At 40.2% G+C, this 19,894-nt stretch overlaps 1 protein-coding gene across 1 annotated transcript; it reads right to left on the reverse strand.

The window, feature by feature from the left end:
• Positions 1 to 10,366: 10,366 nt before the first annotated feature.
• On the reverse strand, positions 10,367 to 12,085 carry UTP3 (UTP3 small subunit processome component). Its single transcript, XM_055315312.1, has one exon. It carries the CDS (start codon positions 11,859 to 11,861, stop codon positions 10,428 to 10,430), a length of 1,434 nt encoding a protein of 477 aa, XP_055171287.1. The 5' UTR covers positions 11,862 to 12,085; the 3' UTR covers positions 10,367 to 10,427.
• Between the last annotated feature and the right edge of the window lie 7,809 nt (positions 12,086 to 19,894).

The raw sequence follows: 19,894 nt of genomic DNA on the forward strand, positions 1-19,894 counted from the left end.
GCCCCGCCCGACGGCGCGGTCTCGCCGGCCCCTCCCGCCCGCCCGGCCCCCGCGGGCGGCGCGCTCCTCCCCGGCGCCCCACCTTCCGCCTCCCTCCCGAGCCGGCGGGGGGCGGGGGCGGCGCCCGGGGCCGCGTCCTTACCCGGCCCGGGCGGCCCTCGGCGCCCCAGGTGCGTGCGCCCCGCCCGGGGCCCGGGAGGCGGGAGGCCCGCGAGTCGCCTAACGTGGGCCGCGGCCCGGAGGCGCCGGGGCCCCGAGATCTGGGTGGGAGAAGAGGCGGAAGCTAATTTTCAAAAGGAGCCTCCCCCCCGCCCCCACCCCAGGTACCAAACTGTACCATTTGCGTTTCACACACTAGAACCGTTGATTCACGGTTTTGGTTCCTGAGCTCTTTATGCGAGACGCGGGAGGTGGGTGTCTCCCTTCGAGCCCCTCCTTTGTTCCCCGCCCGTGCGCGGTGCGGAGCCCTCGGGCTGCTCGGGCCTCGCCCCCCCCCCCCCCCCCGGTCCCGGTCCGGGTCCCGGCGCCCCGGGGCGCGTGGTGCGCCTTAAGCCAAGCCGAATCCCTAGGGCCCGCGTCTGCCGCAGCCGACGGCTCTCACTCTCATTGCGCTGATGTCTCGCTACTAATGGGCCGCTGCTGCTTTGTCTTGGACGTTTGAACCAACGATTACTGATCCAGCAATTCCCAGAAGTACACGTTTGTCTCTAATACAATTTCCAGTTATCGTCGTTATTTCTCACGCTGGACTCTGTGAACGCGCCCCCGTATTTCCTAGACACCAGCTCTGTGCTCAGGGTGCAAGATGCTGGCGTGGAATCCAGGCTGACTCAGGATTAAAGATCACTGCCGTGTGACATTGTGCCTACCTGCTTCTCTCTCTCTCTCTCTCTCTCTTTGCTCTTTCTTTCCCTCCATAGAGGAAGTTCTGCTTCTCCGGGAAAAGAGGCCTTTTTATTGTTATTATTCTCTGAAAAAAATCACTCCTGGAATCTCAAAGACTTAACATGAAACTTACATTACTACATTTAACCAAATCTTTTAGACAAAAAGTATTTTGAAAAAATGTTTGCAAGAAGCTAACTTCAAGGAGTCTGACGATTTCTTAGTGGCTTTTAGGTCTCTGGCATGTCCCTGACCTGTTGATCCCAGCGCGGCTGCCCACTTGAGTTAACTTATTCTCATCTGAGCCAGGATTCCTCTTTTGTAAAAATCGTTGTATTACTTTTAGAGGTGTTGTGCGGATTAAATGAGAAATACACGTGAAGCCTTTAAAACAAGAGCTGGCACAGGGTAAAGTATTATTAGCTATATTTTATCACTATGGCAAAACCGCATATAACCTACAGTGACAAACTCAACTAAGGTAAAAAAAAAAAAAAAACCCTTTTTCATTGTGTCTTTAACATTTTGGGAGGTTGTTGGGCCTTTTCATTTCAGTCTTGGTGAGGGTCTTGATTTAAAAAACATGTTTGCCTTTTAGGAATTACAAACTGTAAAATACCTTAGAAAAACTAAAAGATTCCAGATGTATGGAGTACCTGGGTGGCTCAGTTTGGTTAAGTGTCTTCCTTCTGCTCAGGTCAGGCTCCCAGGGTCCTGGGATGGAGTCCTGGTCCTGCTCACTGCTCAGCGAGGAGCCTGCTTCTCCCTCTCCCGCTCCCCGTGCATGTGTGCTCTCTCTCTGTCAAATAAATAATCTCTTTTAAAAGAAAAAGATCCCATATGTAGTAAATGGTTCTAATGTCCATCCTTAACTGGATCTTTTAACTTGTTTTTGCATGCAGAAAATTTTAAGTATCATATTTCCTTAGCTGGGATGTTTTGCACCGTTTCAGTAAGGAATTTGACAAGAATACATACTGACTCCATGGAAGGAAGAGGAGCAGAGTCCTCACAAATCACAATCAGCCAAGAAAGTCACCGAATTAAAGTACAAAATGTTAACTAGTCTAAATTGCCAGCATTCTCCTTTCTAGTTAGCCAAGATCCCTCTAGGTATTAGAAACACTGACTTGCTGTGGAATCAATCTTGCAGTATAATTGTTTTTTGTATGTGTCTCTCTGCATTTTAAAAAGCAGTTCTGTTTATGTTTTATGTCATTAATTAAGTGGCTGTGTAATGAATATAGAAAACCAGCTGAAATAGGAGTTCTTTAAAATTTACAGGTAAAAAAAATTTAAAAAATAAAATTTACAGGTAAGACTGTTTATGAGCCTTTTTGTTAAAGGTGGATGGTATTCCAAGTTCCTAGTTGCTTATGCTTTTAGCTTTTGGATCAATAATATGATCACAACTGTGCATAAGCTTCAGCACAGTAAGGGTTGATTCAGCAGCTATACACATTTAAGTAAGCTGAGATTATAAAAACAAGCCTAAACATGTTGCTTTTGTCACTGTTTAAAGTGAGAAAATCCAAGCCACTTTAAGAATTAAGCTTTATTAGTTTTCTTGTGGAATAAGCAAAAGAGATGTGTTTCAACTTAACTGCATTTTATTTTTAGTTATCCATCGTAAGTTTTTGAAATCCTTTGGTGATCTTAAGGATGGACCCTTATATATATGACAAAGCTTTTTAGAGATCAATGTCATGCATGCATTTTTAGCATAAGCTTTTTAGAGCTGTAGTGAAAGGAAAAAAAAAACACTACTTGGGAACAGTTGGAATGGTTGGGTTTTTTTTTTTTTCTTTTTCAGTATAGTGTATAGGCTTCTTATGATTCTAAAATAATGGTTTTCCCGGCCCCTAGCTGGCTCAGTCAGAAAAGCAAGCGATTCATGATCTCAGGGTCATGAGTTCAAGCCCCATGTTGAATGCAGAGATTACTTAAATAAAACTTAAGAAAATAATGGTTAACTTGAGCTGTTTGCTTTTCGTTGTGTCGTACTTGGGAAAAGACTTATTTGAAAACTATACACTCAATTTAAGACTTCATATTTAACTTCTGATTTTAAAAATACAGAAATTTATTTATATAAAGCCTCAGTGTGAAAGTTCTCTGTAGAGTCCACTGTTCTTTATTTTTGAATCACAAGGTTGTGATGACTGTTACTTATTTTTGCAAAACATTAATTACAAAAATACTTAGTCAATATATGTGTCCTCTCCATGTTTATTTTATTCATATACTCTTAGAAACATAAGCACTACTTTTTTTTTTTTTTTTTTTAAGATTGATTGATTTATCCCAGAGAGAGTGAAAGTAAGCAGCAGGCAGGGGCAGAGGAAGGAGGAAAGAAAGAATCCTGAGGCAGACTTTCCGCTGAGAGCAGAGCCCAATACAGGTCTCAATCACAGGACCCCAAGACCATGACCTGAGCCAAAATCAAGAGCTGGGCACTTAACTGACTGAGGCACCCAGGCTCCCCTATAAGCACTACTCTTAATGCAATATTCTTAATGAGATTACAATGGACTCTTAAGAAATATATTTCCTTTCAGCAATATATTTAACCTTGGTCAAATAGTGGCAGTTTTCTTTGGGTGGAAGAAATATATGGATGTATTTTTCCATTTTTCTATTTTCCTGTATTTGCAAGTAGTCTATAGTTGAGGGATGATTTTGATTAGTAGTTTGATGATTATATCTTTTTTATGAAGTTCTAACAGTAAAGAGCAAAGTGGTGATCCCTGTGTTTACTGTGGAGAAGTAGAGTTCAACAACCTTATGCTAGAGAAGCTTATAAATATTTTGTATCAGCTTGGAATTTTAATACCTCAGTAGTGTTGTGAAATTATTTGGTTGTTCGGCTTTCTGACCTTCTATTTTTTTATTCACCGTTTGTTCCTCTTCTTACACATTCATCAAGTTCTCTTTTAAATTTGTGTCAGGGATGCCTGGGTGGCTCAGTGGTTGAGCGTCTGCCTTTGGCCCAGGTCATGATCCTGGGGTCCTGGGACAGAGTCCGGCATCAGGCTCCCCAATGCTCCCCAGGAGCATTCTTCTCCCTCTGCCTGTGTCTCATGAATAAATAAAATCTTAAAAATAAATTTATGTCAAATCTTTTGCTTAATTGACTTTGCTTTAATTGAAATCTTCTTTTCTTGCCTGTATCATTGCAAATGACTCCTAGCTGGTTTTCCTGCCTCTATTTTTAATCTATTCCAATTCCATTGCTCAACAGCAGTTAGAATGAGTAATTTACTTATCTGAAGGCTGATCTAATTATGCTGCATAGATTCTTAAGAACCTTGCTTGTCATCTCCATATCTGGATACAATCTAAAGTCTTCCATGATCTAACCCCTCTCCACCTTCCCAATATTATCTTCCAAACTTGTTTCGCCCTTGTTGCTTTTGGATAAACTTTAAAATGTTTGGCATTCCCCATATTGCCATACTCACTCTTCCTCCAAGATTCTACTCAAATAGAACTTCTCTGCCTTCCTTATGTAAGAGGTACATGCCTCTTTTAAGGTCCCATAGTATCCTAACTAAGGAGTTAATTGCTCCAACTGCAACAGACCTATCTCTTCTACCGGTGTGTCTACTCCCAAAGTTGACATCTTTGAATTTCTCCTTTTTACAATACACTACAGATTTACTCCTCTAGTGGTTCGCAGAAATCTCTTTCCTCTAAAATCTTATCAAAATTCTGTGCCATTGGCACCCTAAATAGAAGCGATCAAGAAAAGTTGGACTGAAATAAAATTTAAAGAATAAACTTAATTATTTGGCCTTAATTTCCCTTTACATGTATGTTTGAACGTGTTGCAATTAGAAATGTTAAGTACAGTTGACTCTTGACAATGTGATTTTGAACCAAGCAGGTACTCTTCTATGTGGATTTTTTTCAATACCGTACATTTTGGTAAATGTATTTTCTCTATCGTATGATTTTAATATTTTCCTTGCTCTAGCTTACTTTAAGAATACAGTATACAGGGCAGCCCTGGTGGCCCAGCGGTTTAGTGCCACCTTCAGCCTGGGTTGTGATCCTGGAGACCCATGATTGAGTCCCACGTCAGGCTTCATGCATGGAGCCTGCTTCTTCCTCTGCCTGTGTCTCTGCCTCTCTCTCTCTCTGTGTCTCCCATGAATAAATAGGTAAAATCTTAAAAAGAAAAAAAAAGAATACAGTATACAATGCATATAACATAAAAAGTACATGTTAATCGACTGTTTATATTATCAGTAAAGCTTCTGGTCAAGAGTAGGCTGTTAAATTTGGGGGGGAGTCAAAATGATAAGTGGATTTTCACCTGCATGGGGTGAGGGATTGTTGGCATCCTTAATCCCCATACTGTTCAAGTGTCAACTGTATGTCTGAAAGAGCTCATTTAATAAGTATAAAAGAATTATTGCTGCTAATAAAGTTCTGTTTAGTCATCTACTTATTTTGAATTATCCCTTTTCCTACTTATTGTAAGATGATCTCCTGGGATATATATTAGCATAGGCCACTTAAAGCAATGCTTAAGGGTGAATACAAGCCAATAGTTCTCTAGTGTAGGGTTTCCTGAGTCCCAACAACTCCTGGTTTCAGAGTCCAGGAACCTACTTGTGGTATGTTATATGTGATTAAGCCTAAGGTATAGTTCTGGGGGGGTAAGGTCCATGGAACTACCAGTTAGGTTCTATACATCATGTTAATATATCATATTTCATTCTTGTTATTAATTTCATCTATGTCTCTGTTATTGGCTAAGAGAAACCTAAAACTAGTGTGCCCGGTGCAATGTTTCCCAAAGTGTATTCTATTGACTATCTGAATCAGCATCATCTGTTTTGTCTGTTAAAAATACTGGTCCCTGAATTAACACCAGGCCATCTAAATCAGAATTTGTAATGGTAGGGCACAGAAATCTTTTTTAAAACTTACCACCTCATCCTTAGGCATTCTGGTTTGTAAAGCAACTATGAGAGAACCAAGGAAAAAATTAACTCAGGTGCAGTAAATTATTTTTTAAAATGATTAATAGTAAAAAAAAAATATTAACTAACACTAAGCACTTTACCTGCCAGCTGCTGTTCTAAATGCTTACTATATGGTTTAACTATTTATTTATTTAAAAGATTTTATTTATTCATGAGATACAGAGAAAGAGAAGCAGACACAGGCAGAGGGAGAAGCAGGGTTCCCCGTGGGAACCCGGTGTGGGACTCGATCCTGGGACCCCAGGATCACGCCCTGAGCCAAAAGTAGATGCTCAACCGCTGAGCCACCCAGGTGTTCCTCTCTGGTTTAACTATTTAAATGGCTATTAACGTCATACATTATTCAACATGAGGAAATTGGGACTGAAGTCTGGTAGATCAAAGACACATTGTAAGTGGTTACACTGGGATTTAAACTCAGTCTGGCTCCAGAGGTCAAACCCTTAATTGCTACCCTACATTGTTTACTTTTTTACATTGTTTCTCTTAAGGCCCACCATTTTATTCACTTCCTCCAGGGCTTTTGTTTTGTTTATAGTTTAAAAAATGTGGATTTTTAATACTATCATTTAAAGCTTCACTTTGAAGCAAATGTAAAAAAAAATCAATTTTTCTTCAAAAGTGTATAGCTGAAGGAATCCAGAAGACATCTGGAATGCATAGCTAAAGTAACTACATTAAATTAAAAATACTGATATTGAGAAATATACTTTAAGTAAATTTAAAACATACATGTTAACATTTCTTGATTTCGGTGCTGTTAAATTTTTAATTGTTTCTGTGCCTAAACTAAGGCAAAATGCAAATGTGTTGAAAAAATTACTAACTAAAAGAATTTTTAAATTCTAATTACCTGAAGCAATTATTGTTTGAAAGATCTGGAACTCTAGTTGAACATGATTATTTTGAGATCATTTACTATTCAGGCAGTGGTACATGTTCCTCATTGTGATCTCTTGGGATGTAAATTATACTGACCTTCACTTTTCTTAAATTGTTCTGGTAATGTTAACTTATATTACTGTAACATATTAACTTAAAATTCTTTTACTTCAGACAAGCAAGAAATAAGCAATTCTAGTGGTTCCTCAGATACCTCTTTTGTGTCAGATGTGAATTATTCAAGTTATCTAAGCTATTTTTTTAATCTTTAAGACCACAAAAAGGAATTTCCCAGCCAAAAGCTTTGACCATTAAGGTAGCTTTAGAGGTCTGATAAGGAAATACATTTATTTCTACACAAAAATTAAAGAGATACATTTATTTAATTCCTTCATAAAAATATAGGTAAGAAACTGTGGCTTAGAGAAACTACTACTCAAAGCTAGTCAGCTGGTTAGTGGTAGAGTAAATCCATAATTTGGTATTTTCTACTTTGTTAATATTTTTATTTTCAAGTTACCCATAACTTAACATGCTGACATAAAACTAACAGGGTGTTGCTTTGTATTGATTTTTTATTAGAACTGTTACCCATGACACTCCTGAGTTCACAAAGTGAGTCACTATGGTAAAGTGATCACACTGAGTAGTTAATTATTCCCATTTTAGGATGGTACCCAGCATCTCAGTGCCCTTTAAATGTTTGAGTAAGGACAAAATTTGGATGACGTAAATATTATATCCAGCAATTTCTTTGTTACAAAGCTATCAGTTCACATCAGGCAAGGTCATTTTTTACATTTGTAATTAGGATAGCACCACCTATGTCCTAGCTATTCCAGATGAATTAAGGTTTACAATGTGTTGTGAGGTCTCCGAAGGAATACTTGGAGAAATATTTAACAGGCATAACTTATTTCACTTTCCTAAATGGAAGGCTTTTCTTCCTTTAAAACATTTTTCCCTCACCACAACTTTATACATCTGGCAGGGATTTGACATAGAACATCAAATATTTTTTAACCTTTATTTCCTTGCTTTTTGTCTTGTGCCAGGTTTTCTCTAGTCATGTACTCACCCTCTTCTTTCAAACTTAGAGTATTAATTTCTCAACCATTTTTACATAGGACTGTACTTTATTCTCTATGTTCCCTAGCTACAACTCATTGGGCACCTGTGAGATGTGTTGTCGTAACACTGTAGCAAGAGCCAACACTAGGTGATTACTGTATAACATGAGTCGTTCTAACCGCTTTAATTAATAATTCTACTAATCCTCATAAAAACTCTATGAAGTAGGTACTACTACCAATACTCCCAGTTTAGATGAAAAAACTGAGGAGGAGAGATGAAGTAGCTTACCCGAAGTCATAGGCTAAGTGTCGGAAATGGGTTAGGAACCTGGGTGGTCTAGTCTGCCCTAGAATTGGGAAAACTGTTTTACACCTCTCTCCTTTACACTACTACTACACCCGTAATACTTCTAACACCAGATGTGAGCTTTCCCTTTATTAAGCAATTCTGTGACACTGGTTGGGTATTGTACAATTTAACTAAATTCTGACACTCTACTGGATGGTTCAAGTTATTACCTGTGCTTCTGACTGATCAGCTATAAATCTGAAGTTCTCATTATCCCCTCCCTGGGTCCAATTAATTTGCTAGAGTGGCTCACAGAAAAATTTGCAAAACTTTATGTTTACCAGCTTATAAAAGGGTATGACAAAGTATACAGGCGAACAGTCAGATGGAGATGCATATGGTGAGGTATGGGAGGGTGCCAAGCACAGAAGCTACTGTCCCTGTGGAGTTGGGAGTGCATCACCCTGTGGGTGTGGATGTGCTCACCAATCTGAAGCTCTCTGAACCTCATACTATTGAGATTTTATGAAGGCTTTCTCCCATAAGCACAACAAATCACTAATTCCATTTCCAGCCTCTCTCCCCTGTCTGTTGACTGGGGAGTGGGACTGATAATGCCAAGCTTCTAATTATGACATGGTCTTTCTGGGGAGCAGCCCCCATCCTGGAGCCAAGCAGGAGCCCACACAGTCACCTAATTAGAACAAAAAATGCTCCTCATACTCCTATCACTTAGGAAATAACAAGGGTTTAGGAGTTCTGTGCCAAGAACCAGGCACAGAGCCAAAACACGTATTTTCTATGATTTCACAACTCTCACCATTGTTACATCAACTCTCCAAAGTAGGTAGCATTGTACCATATAGATGAAAGAAATGAGTTGGAGATCAAGTAAGAAACTCAAAAGCACCCTAACCTGTACTTTCCCCCACTATATCAGAAAAAGAACTGTAGGGCAGGGCTCTGAAGCCTCAAAGGCTGGATTGAAATCCTAACTCTACTAAATAGCTATGTGACCTTGAAAGTTATTTTTGGTCAGTTTCCTCTTTAAAATACGGCTAATAGAATTTACTGCACAAAAGTTGTAAGAAAGTTAAATACAAATCAAAGTGCTTACAAAAGTCTCTTAGCACTTATTATTAATTTTATTTCCAATCTACCTCTCTACAAGAAAACAAAAGATAAAATAATTTTGATATGGCAGCTGTAAACCAGAGGTTAAGATAAGGCTCAAATTAAGCTGGTTTGGTTCCAAATTCCAAGCCTATGTCCTTTGTAAAGTTAACCTCCAGGAATTTCAGCATCCTCGTAAGTGCTACAGAGAACAGTACCACACTTCACGAAGTTATTGTACAAATTAAATGAGGTAATGCACAACCGGCACATGCCAAGTGTTTAATAAGTATTAACCACTGATCATCTCTGCGTCTTTAGCAGCTAGAGATATTTAATGAATAGCTAATGAACAACGATATAGTTAAAACTTATCTTTTGTGCTTTCCTTCACTAGTCTTGTCATTTTCTTCCCTGGCATCATCCCAAATAGTTTCAAGTTCTGCATCTCTATCCTACTATAAAAGGTCAGAATAACTAAAGAAAAATATAACGTTTTTTACCACTTGAACTTGTCTCTTACCTTGTAGTAATCCTACCAAATTTTTGGCAAATGTGGTGTACAAACAGCAACAGCTGCAAGTCACCAGTACAATATTGAAAATGGAATTGTAACCTTATTTACCACATTAAGGACTATTAGAAAACGTTCACAATTAATGTAATTAAGGCATATCTTCTTCTGCTTTTAACCAAAGTTCCTCTTCATTCCTAAGCGTTTACCACAATGTACAAAATCTTTAATTAAACCTATTAATTACAAGTATCCTGCTCAAGAATGACACTTAAGTAAATGAAATCTGTCAGAACTATTTTACAGACTATCTTACAAATAAGAGGATTCCAAAGGTGCATTCTCTTCCCAAGGAAAATTATAAAAGCGTTCTAAATTTGACTGTTGCTCCCCAACCAGCTGTGAAATTTTCCTAGGATACTATTTGACAATATTGGACAACTCTTTTCAACACCATTTCTTACCAAGAACTCCTGTGTTGCTCCCAAATTCTTATATGACTTTAATAATACAAAGAACAAAAAATATTGAACAGTAATCCAAATTTCCCTGTTGACAATTTTTTTTAAGTTTAAGGTTAGTGTTATATATGTATCAATACAATCACTTCACTAGATAAAAATAAAAATTTATTGATCTTAAAATTATTGCCAAAAACATTAAGCTAAGTGAAAACTTTATTTAAGCTTAATGCTCTTTTTAACTCCTGCACGGATGCCAGAGAGTTCACCACTGTAACGCTGCTCTTCTCTACGAACTTCACGAACTTGGCCTCTCCTGCGGATTTTGGCTCTTCTGAACTTCTCCCGGTGTTTCACTCTAGGATTGCGATCAATCTTCTTTCTTCTGGGTGTAAGTCCCCTATTTTTAGCAATCTGATAGGTAATGGCTCTCTTCGCATTTTGATCTTCAAGAGCCTGTTCTTCAATACTATTTTCTTCTTTCTTTCTCTTCAACTTTTGCTTGTCTTCTACTTCTTTATAGTATTTCCGTGCGGCTTCTTCATCAAAATCAGAATCATCAGATTCATCTGTAACAGCAGAGACAGCAGCAGGAGTCTCTGAAACAGATTTTGGCTTGGCCTTGGTGAATCTTGCTTTTGAAATCAGTTCCTTGTCTCCAGCATCACCTTTAAGTGTGAGGAGATGACGAATTTCAGAAGCCAGCTTCTGATCCACAACTGACAGCTCGTTGATCAAATTTCGGTAGGTGACGAGCCTTTCTATGACAGGATGTCCATGTGCAGGGACTCTCCTGGCTTTCAGGATCAAATAAAAGCTGATGTTGGCGCAATAGTTCAAATAGAGGTTGTACTTGGTCCTCAGGTATTGGCTTCCTTTTCCGGGGGGGATGATCCCTTGCTCCACCAACCGTAGCAATGGCTCCAGCTCATCCTTCACTTCAGTCAACTTAAGTTTCAGGTCTTCTATCAGTTCCAAGAGTTCTGGTGACTCTTTCCGCAGCATCTTCAGCTTCTCTTTCACTGAAACCTTCGCCAGATCCTTCACCACCCGGGTCTCGGCCTCATCTACCTGAGACACTGGTTTTGCGAAGGCCTCGACCCAGGTCACCCCAAAATCCTCCTCCTGCAGGGCCTGGGCCAGGCGCCGCTGAATGAGCTGGGCTTCCTCTTCCTCCTCCCTTTCCTCCTCCTCTACTTGCTGTTGACTTTGCCGGCTTCGGGACTTGGAACCATAGTCTGTGTCATAGTAGAGTTTTTTCCTCTGACCCCAAGACAAACTGGGATCCACAGATGCCTCGGCCTCACTCTGCACGGAGCTCCCACCATCACCATCGTCATCCTCTTCATCCCCCGCACTGTCTCCGTCTTCATCGTCCTCATCAGCAACATCTAGGGCTAGGACCTCCTCCTCCTCCTCCTCCTCCTCGCCATCCTCCCCCGCACTCTCCACTTCGCTCCAGCCTTTAGCCAAGGCGGCCCGAGATCGGGCCTCATGGAAATCATCTACCTTATCTTGGTAGTAGCTGGAGTCCCCCGGCGACGGTGGCAATTCTAAATCGTCTTCATTTTCGTCTGCTGGGCCGGGACCGGCCTTGCCCCGCACCGCGGCCCACTTGGCCGTTGCGCGCCGCCGGGATCTCCCCACCATAACTCACGGTCTCAAGTCCTACGCCGAAGTCGGGCTTTCGGCCACCGGCGACCTCCGCGAACCAGCCACGCGCTCGGGCACCACGCTTCCTTACACAGCCACGCGCTCTCCTCCCCGGGGAGCTCGCCGGCGGGCCGCTCGGCCGCGGGAGTCCCCACGTCCTTCCGGCCCCCAGGATGCTCTCCCCGCGGCGCGCGGACCACGACTTCCGCTCCGTCGCGTCAAGAGCACCGCCCTCCCTCCGCTTTTGCCCTTTAACGCCAATCGATTCCGGTGAATTGAAACCCTTCCGTGTAGGAACGACAGACACAGGAAGTTCCGTTCCGGGGGCCCGTTCTTGACTCTCGCGAGTCTGGGCGAGACTGGTCGGCGGGAGCGCGAGGGAAGCGGGGCCGGTAGAGGGGGCTCTGTGTCTACGCCTGGGGGCGGCGCGCGTGCGGGGGCGTCGGGCCGGGAGCCGCGCGTAGGTCGCTAGGAAGTCGCGGGCTGCCGCCGCCGTGGCAGCTCCGCTCCTCTTCCTGTTCTCTCCGCAACACGCAAATACTGCATTTCTCGGGCGCCGTAGCCTGAGGCCCGTGCGGCGCCGCCGGTGTCGGCCCTCAGGGCCCTGAGGGGGTCCCCAGCACAGTGCGCCTGGCGCAGACTGAGCGTTCAGTCAGTGTCTGTTTCACGAGTAAGTACTGGAGCTACGAGAACCGAATACTGGTTGCGTGTCCGTCTCAGGCGGCCCGTGAAACTGAACGAAGCGATGCGGAAGGGCGCAGGCGTCCCTCAGGCGATAACCGGGCTGGAAGGGACTTCAGGAGCCCTTGATTCTAACTACGGTCGTTCCGTTTATACACGTGGAAACGGAGACTGGGGGACTTCACGCGAGCACACCTGTCGCAGAAACCAGGGCCCGGGCTCCCACACCAGGCTCCCACACAGCCTGTTAACAGCCCTTTGACTCCTCGGAGTCCGTTGGTTTCGGACCGTTTCCAGAGGGCAGGTTTTGCTCGGTGGATGACAGAAATTGAGAGCATGATTTTTTTTTTTTTTTAAATAATAGAGAAGACTTCATCCGACTTGTCTTTAGGAGTATTATTAGGGCTACAAGTATGAGAGGACTGTCCTATAATCTTACAATGATTCAAGGTTTAAGTTTTCAGACACTACATATAATAGATCGAGTTTACGTAGTATTAGTGACACCTTCAGATGTAGGGAGTTGGAATCTAAAAAAATTTTTTTTTTCTTATGATAGTCACACACACAGAGAGAGGCAGAGACACAAGCAGGCTCCCTGCACCGGGAGCCCGACGTGGAATTCGATCCCGGGTCTCCAGGATCGCGCCCTGGGCCGCAGGCAGGCGCCAAACCGCTGCGCCACCCAGGGGTCCCTAGGGGAGTTAGAATCTGAACTCTCAGTAAGATCCTAAATTTAAGAGCGACGTACAATTCCTTTGAAGAACAAGATAGTGTCATCTGGAAAAATCATACACGTTTTTAGAAAAGTAATGTTTCGGATTAAATATTTTTAAGATGCCAAAAGTTATCTTAAGCACTTCAAAGCCTTTATAAGATTTTGGAAAAATGCAATGTTAATGAAATTAAAAGGTGTGGATGAAAGCCCTATGTTCTGATGGTAAGCACAGAATTCACTTTTTTTTTTTTAAAGAGAGGGACGTAAAAAAAAAAAAAGAGAGGGACTTTGCACATGGATACTGCTTTATTTTTTTTTTAAGATTTTATTTATTTATTCATGAGAATACACAGAGAGGGGAGAGAGGCAGAGACACAGGCAGAGGGAGAGGGAGAAGCAGGCTCCATGCAGGGAACCCGATGCCGACTCGACCCCGGGTCTCCAGGATCAGGCCCTGGGCTGAAGGCAGTGCTAAACCTCTGAGCCACCCGGGCTGCCCCAGAATTCACTTTTGAATGTAAATTTTAATAGATTTTATTATTAAGCAAATATTAACTGCTTAGTAACTGTAGCAGCATGTAGTATGCTACATGTAGATCCTAAGGTGAATTAGCCAGAGTCTCTTCCCTCAAAGAGTTTATTTATTTTTATTTTCTAATTTATTTACAAGAGAGAGAGAGACAGGTAGAGACACAGGCAGAGGGAGAAGCAGGCTCCACGCAGGGAGCCTGACCTGGGACTCGACCCTGGGTCTCCAGGATCACTCCCTGGGCCAAAGGCGGCATTAAGCCGCTGAGCCACCGGGCTGCCCCCTCAAAGAGTTTATAATCAGGTATAAAAGAAGACATACATACAAATTACTAAAATACAAAGCAATGTGTGATATAAACTTAGTGCTGTGAGAGGTTGGAGGAGGGGTGAGAGATTGCTCTGGACTGTTATTCTGAAATACTGCTTAAAGAATGTTGCATCTAAATGGGACTGTAATTATATCCTGCTTTAAATGTATTAGTTTTTCATTATACATAAAAAATTAAGTTTCACTGAGGCCCACAAATCCCAATTTTTCTGCTTAATTTTATTGCAACTTATTTGAAATTTATGGCCATTCTTCAGGACCAGAATGCATATATTTTTATAGAAAAGTTAGAAAAATATTTTTGATGGGAATATCAAATTGCTCTAATATTATTTCTACTAAAGATTACATTCCCTGACCAGAAAAGAGTTGCAATATCCAATGTGTGTTGAGAGAGAGCTGTAGTCCAACGTTCTGAGACTTTTTTGATAAAGAACCGTTCAGAAGCCAGTTTTTCAATTCCAACAGCTCCTCTAGCCTGGCCTTCCATGGCTTAATCTTAGAAGTTTTTTAATTTACCATTTAGGTGAGGAGATTTTTTTTTTCCCCCTCAAAAATTTGTATTTCTGAAAAGACAGGTTAATAGTTTTGTTATGAGCCTATGCCAACCAAAGTGAAAAACAAGATGCTTGGGTAGCTCAGTCAGTTAAGCATCCTTGACTCTTGGTTTCGGCTCAGGTCGTGATCTCAGGGTCATGAGACTGAGCCTCCCATGAGGCTTGAGCTCAGTGTGGAGTTTGCTTGTCCCTCCTTCTGCTCTTGCCTTTGCTCTTGGTCTGTCTCTTTCTCTAAAATAAATAAAGTCTTAAAAAAATAAAGTGAAAAACACCTGATCCCCAGAGGAAATGAACAAATATTGAATAATATTTGACATTTAACCATTATATTTGTGGCAACTATAATTCATCATCAACCTTAATATTTATTACATTATTGTGATGCCTGGCTTAGGAGTTAGCAAACTACACTTAATGAGGGCCAACAGGTTTTTGTTTGTTTTCTCAGAATACCCTTTTGCCTTATTCTAGGACCTTTGGGAAATTTGCTTACTGTGGAAGATAGGGATTGGTGAATGGCAGGCTGGGTGATATGAGGATGGTTTCTTTATTCAAGGCATGAGTCTTGGGTGTTGAAGGTATTCTACCACCAGACGTGCTGGAATCGATATCCCTGTGACTGTGCAGCAATAGCAATAATAATAGCAACAACAGCAACAATAGCTAGCACTGAGAGCAGTTATTATGTGCCAAGAGTGTGACAAGCTCTTGGCATTCAGCTGTATGAGAAAGGTACTATAATAATCTCCAACTGAAGAAACTGAGACACATAGAATCTGGAGGAGGTCCTAAGGCTAGTACGTGGTAGAAGTAGATTTGAACCCAGATAGTCTGGCTTCAAATCCACACTGTACTGTAGCTAACTACTTGGCTATTACTGGCTTTCAGATGTTCACTTTATGACTCTCATTTCCAGTCTCTGCTGTACATTTGATTCAGGATCGCCATATATACCTTCCTAGAATATCATCTCTATCATCCCACATCCTTGTTTTAAGACTTGCAATGACTGTCAGTTACTATCAAGATAAAGTTCACAGCATATGTGACCCTCCCTCAATTTTACCAAAAAGTAACCTTTCCAGCCATACCTTTGATTACTCCTCAACCTTTCCCTCTAATTTACATGCTCTAGTACTCTACTTCCCTCCCCTAAGTCTATGAGCCCCATTAAGTCTAGATCCATGTAGTCATTTTTGAATCCCCAGAATCCAGGTCAGTACTTGAGTAAATATGTTTCTACACTCAGTCTCAGCATATCAGATCGGCAGCCTTTAAAACAATGAATTACACAGTGTCTTTGTTGCCTCTCCAGTCATCAGCAGTTTTTTTTTTTTAATTTAAAAGTAACATTTGAAACATGAAATATTTATTATATGGCTTTGTGTACTTTGGCTCATAGTTAAATGCATTTTTACTTTTAATGCCGGTATCACAGAGTAGGTTGTGATGACTGAAGTTGTCCAAAGTAGCTTGTTTTTTGTTTTCTTTTTTAATGCTCAGAGAAATAGTAAAGGTGAAAATAATTTTATATGTAGTAATAATGGGAAAATGCATCCTTGATGTTAATGCTACCAAATTCTTTAGATAGTTCGACATAATCACAGAAACTCCTTGAGCTATTTTTGGGTGCAGAAAAGAAAGAAGGATTATTTTTAACTGTAAAAAAGAAAATGGAAGAGATGAAATATAGTTGCCATCTGCTTTCTTTTCTCTCAAAAACCACTTACCCTGAAACCAGTAGGTTAGATTCTTTTTGCAACTAAGCACTGTATCTATTTAAAGACACAAAAAGTCCTAAAAGTGATCTGGAAGTAAAATATAGAACTTGTACTAAAATATGGGATAAACATATGAACTCTTCTAAGCTTTAAACTGAAGATGACTTGGGTTTGGTGGCCTTAATTAAAAAATGAAGAATTTAATGAGATTGTAACACACACTTCCCCTTCCAAACTCTAACTAAATACTGTGTAATTGTTTCCCAAACATGATTTTAATCCTTTTTGTTTTTCTTTATCATAAGGAACCTTGTAGATATCATTATTTATATAGTAGCCATTGATTCAATGAAAATTATAGCTTTGATGGGGAAGGTCTTTTGAAACATGGTTCAGATAAAATATTTTTCTTTAAGCCATTTCTCATTCTCTATAGAAAAAAGGACTTAGCCTAATATTCAGGGTTTTCCTTTATCTGGCCCCAACTTATTTTTCCAGCTACTTTCCTACTATTTTCCGCGAGGAATTCTACCATCCAGCCAAACTAAAATACTCATTGTTATTTTTTCTTTTTGAGATTTCTTTCTCTTGGCCTTTGCTTATGCTACCCTACAGCTCAATTCTTAGATGGCCTCCAAGGCCCACCTAAAATCTCATCTTCTCCAGGTTGCATTCTCTGATCTTCCTTCCATTAGCATCTGACAGCCCTTTAACTCCTCCTATGTTGGGATTTTAAAACATTGTCTTCATTGTGTCATTGAGTTAAGAATATTTATACACTTGTCTCATCTTTCCTCCAAGATATATCACTGTTCATCTCCAACCATTACGATATCTAATACAATTACTCAGTCACTATACATAGTAAGTACTGATAAATAGCTAATCAAATAATGAGAGTTAAATTGAGCTCTGTTAAATTTCAGTAAGGTATTAGAAGTTATTAAAAGCAACCTAAGAATTTAATAAGCTTCTGCAAATGGGACATTGGTCTATACCTATTTTTGATATTAAGAGATAAGTTAAACTCTATGCTAAGAGCAAAGGAAAACCATTGGAGTAAAGGGAAGAGGTAAGATTATAGGTAGGATGTTTGTATTGAGTTTGTTACAGCATTTAGGTGATGATTTAGTGTCTAGGGCCCTGTGAACAAGGATATAAACAGTGGACAGATTAGGAACTATTTGGGAGATGGTATTATAAGATTTAGTGTCTGATTAAGTATGAGGGACAAAGAATTACAGTGACTCCCAGGTTTTCTTGGACAAATGAGTAAGATGATAGTAAACTACCCCCCCCCCCCACTAGGATAGAAAACTCAGGAGGAAAGAGGTTAGCAGGATGCAGGAAATGAGACAATAAGTTTTAGACATGCTGCATTTGAGGTGTCTGTGAAGAGGTTCAAGTGTCTAATGTTTATTGACAGTAGAATATATGAGTCTGAAGCTTAGGAAAAATATTTAAACTAGAAAAGACATTTGGGAGTCTTAACATTCAGATGGAACATGGGACTATATGATATTTAATTGAAAACAGACAAAACAACTTTTGATTGTCTTTACTTAAGTAGCTAGCACACATGAACTAGAAGAAATATACTACCTGTTTGCCACTACAGTTACAAGAGCGTCTATCATTAAGTATCAAACTTAAAAGGTTCAGGTTCATAAATAAGTTCTAATGCAGTTAAATATATAATGTAAACCTATTAAAGTTTAAGACATCTAGTTTAAGACATGTACCCTGTGAAACATACCACCAAAAACAACAACAAAATACATCTGAATAAAGCCTCCATGTGTGCTCAACTTGCATTTTTATCATGTCCAGGTTTTAATACCTGTCTGGGCTTTCTCCACTAGCTATTATCCATTTTTAACATTGAATATTTTGGGAGATACTGATTGTGTATCTGGCACTGGGTTAGGTATTTTATTTTATTATTATTTTTTAAAAGATTGTATTTATTTATTCATGAGACAGAGGGGGCGGCGGGGGGGGGGGGGCAGAGACACAGGCAGAGGGAAAAGCAGGTTCCATGCAGGGAGCCTGATGTGGGAGTTGATGCCGGGTCTCCAGGATCAGGCTCTGGGCTGAAGGCGGCGCTAAGCCGCTGAGCCACCCGGGCTACCCTGTGTTAGGTATTTTAAGTACATTATCTTACTACACTGTGTCAATGAGAAGGGTGCTATTATTATTCTCTTTCCTCAGATGAGGCTCAGAAATGTAAAGTAATTTACCCAAGGTTATATAACTGGTAGTTAAACTCAAGTCTGTCTCACACTGAGGTTGGTTTTTAAAATCATTTTATTCTACTTTTTCCTAACATATTTTATCACTAATGAAAAACTTTAGAGCCCCAAAACCTACGCATTTCTTTTTCAATATGTGCTGAAAAACTTGGACCCTCAGATTTATTTATAAACTCAGATTGCTCATAGATATGATATGAAATTCAACCAACAAAATGGCAGAAAAACAAGAGAAGAGCAATCAGCCATATTTCATCTCTCCTGTTTTGGCATGGATGTAGTAGATGTGTTCAGAATATAGGCAAATAAACATAAGGCATAGTTAGAGGTTAACATTCAGAGACTGTTCTGCTGTTTCCACATTGATTAATTTTGGGCAGATTTATTCTGTTTTTCTTCTGTGATTTTGGTAAAATTGTTTATTTGTTGTAAATTATTTTCCTTCAACTTCTTTCTGTCTACACTGATTGCCATATTGGAGCATTACTTCACACTGTGATTATGAGCCACTATAATTAATGTTCTGCTATACAATATTTAAAGTAATAGTGAACACATTAGTGTTTACATAAGTATTTCCTTTTGTATAAATGTAAATAACTGAAAATATTCTGTTTATATTTGAAAACTTGTTTTATGGGTGCCTGGGTGACTCATTTGTTAAGTGTCTGACTTTGGGTCTGGTTATGATCCCAGGGTCCTGGGATCAAGCCCCACATCAGGCTCTCTGCTCCGCAGAGAGCCTGCTTCTTCTTCCTCTGCCTGCCGCTCTGCCTGCTTGTGTTCTCTCTTTCTCATTCTCTCTCAAATAAATAAATGAAATCTTTAAAAAAAAACTTATTTTATGTTGCTAAGGAACTGAACTAAAGATATTTAATAGTCAAGTATAATATAATTATCTATACAAAATCACTACAACCAATTCATACAATAATGCTAAATTTACATCCATGTAAAATATTTTTATTTTGCACAGCATACAAAATTGCACTAGATACTTAAGGGAGGATATGTTGAAACATAAAATACACAGTTTCTGAATTTCTGTTGCCCATATTGAACATTCATTTCCTTGAATAGCTGTGTTTTCTCTCAACTCCAAATTGTCAGTGTTATATTTTATCCTAAACCATATTCATCCCTTTTTTGCCTGACTTCTACTCATCTTTCAATCTCACTGTAGATATTCCTTCCTCTTGGAAGCTTTTCTTGACACTGCCTACCCTCTCCCCTGAACATCTG

The sequence above is a fragment of the Nyctereutes procyonoides genome, unplaced genomic scaffold, assembly GCF_905146905.1.
Source record: "Nyctereutes procyonoides isolate TBG_1078 unplaced genomic scaffold, NYPRO_anot_genome, whole genome shotgun sequence".
Classification (NCBI taxonomy): Eukaryota; Metazoa; Chordata; class Mammalia; order Carnivora; family Canidae; genus Nyctereutes; species Nyctereutes procyonoides.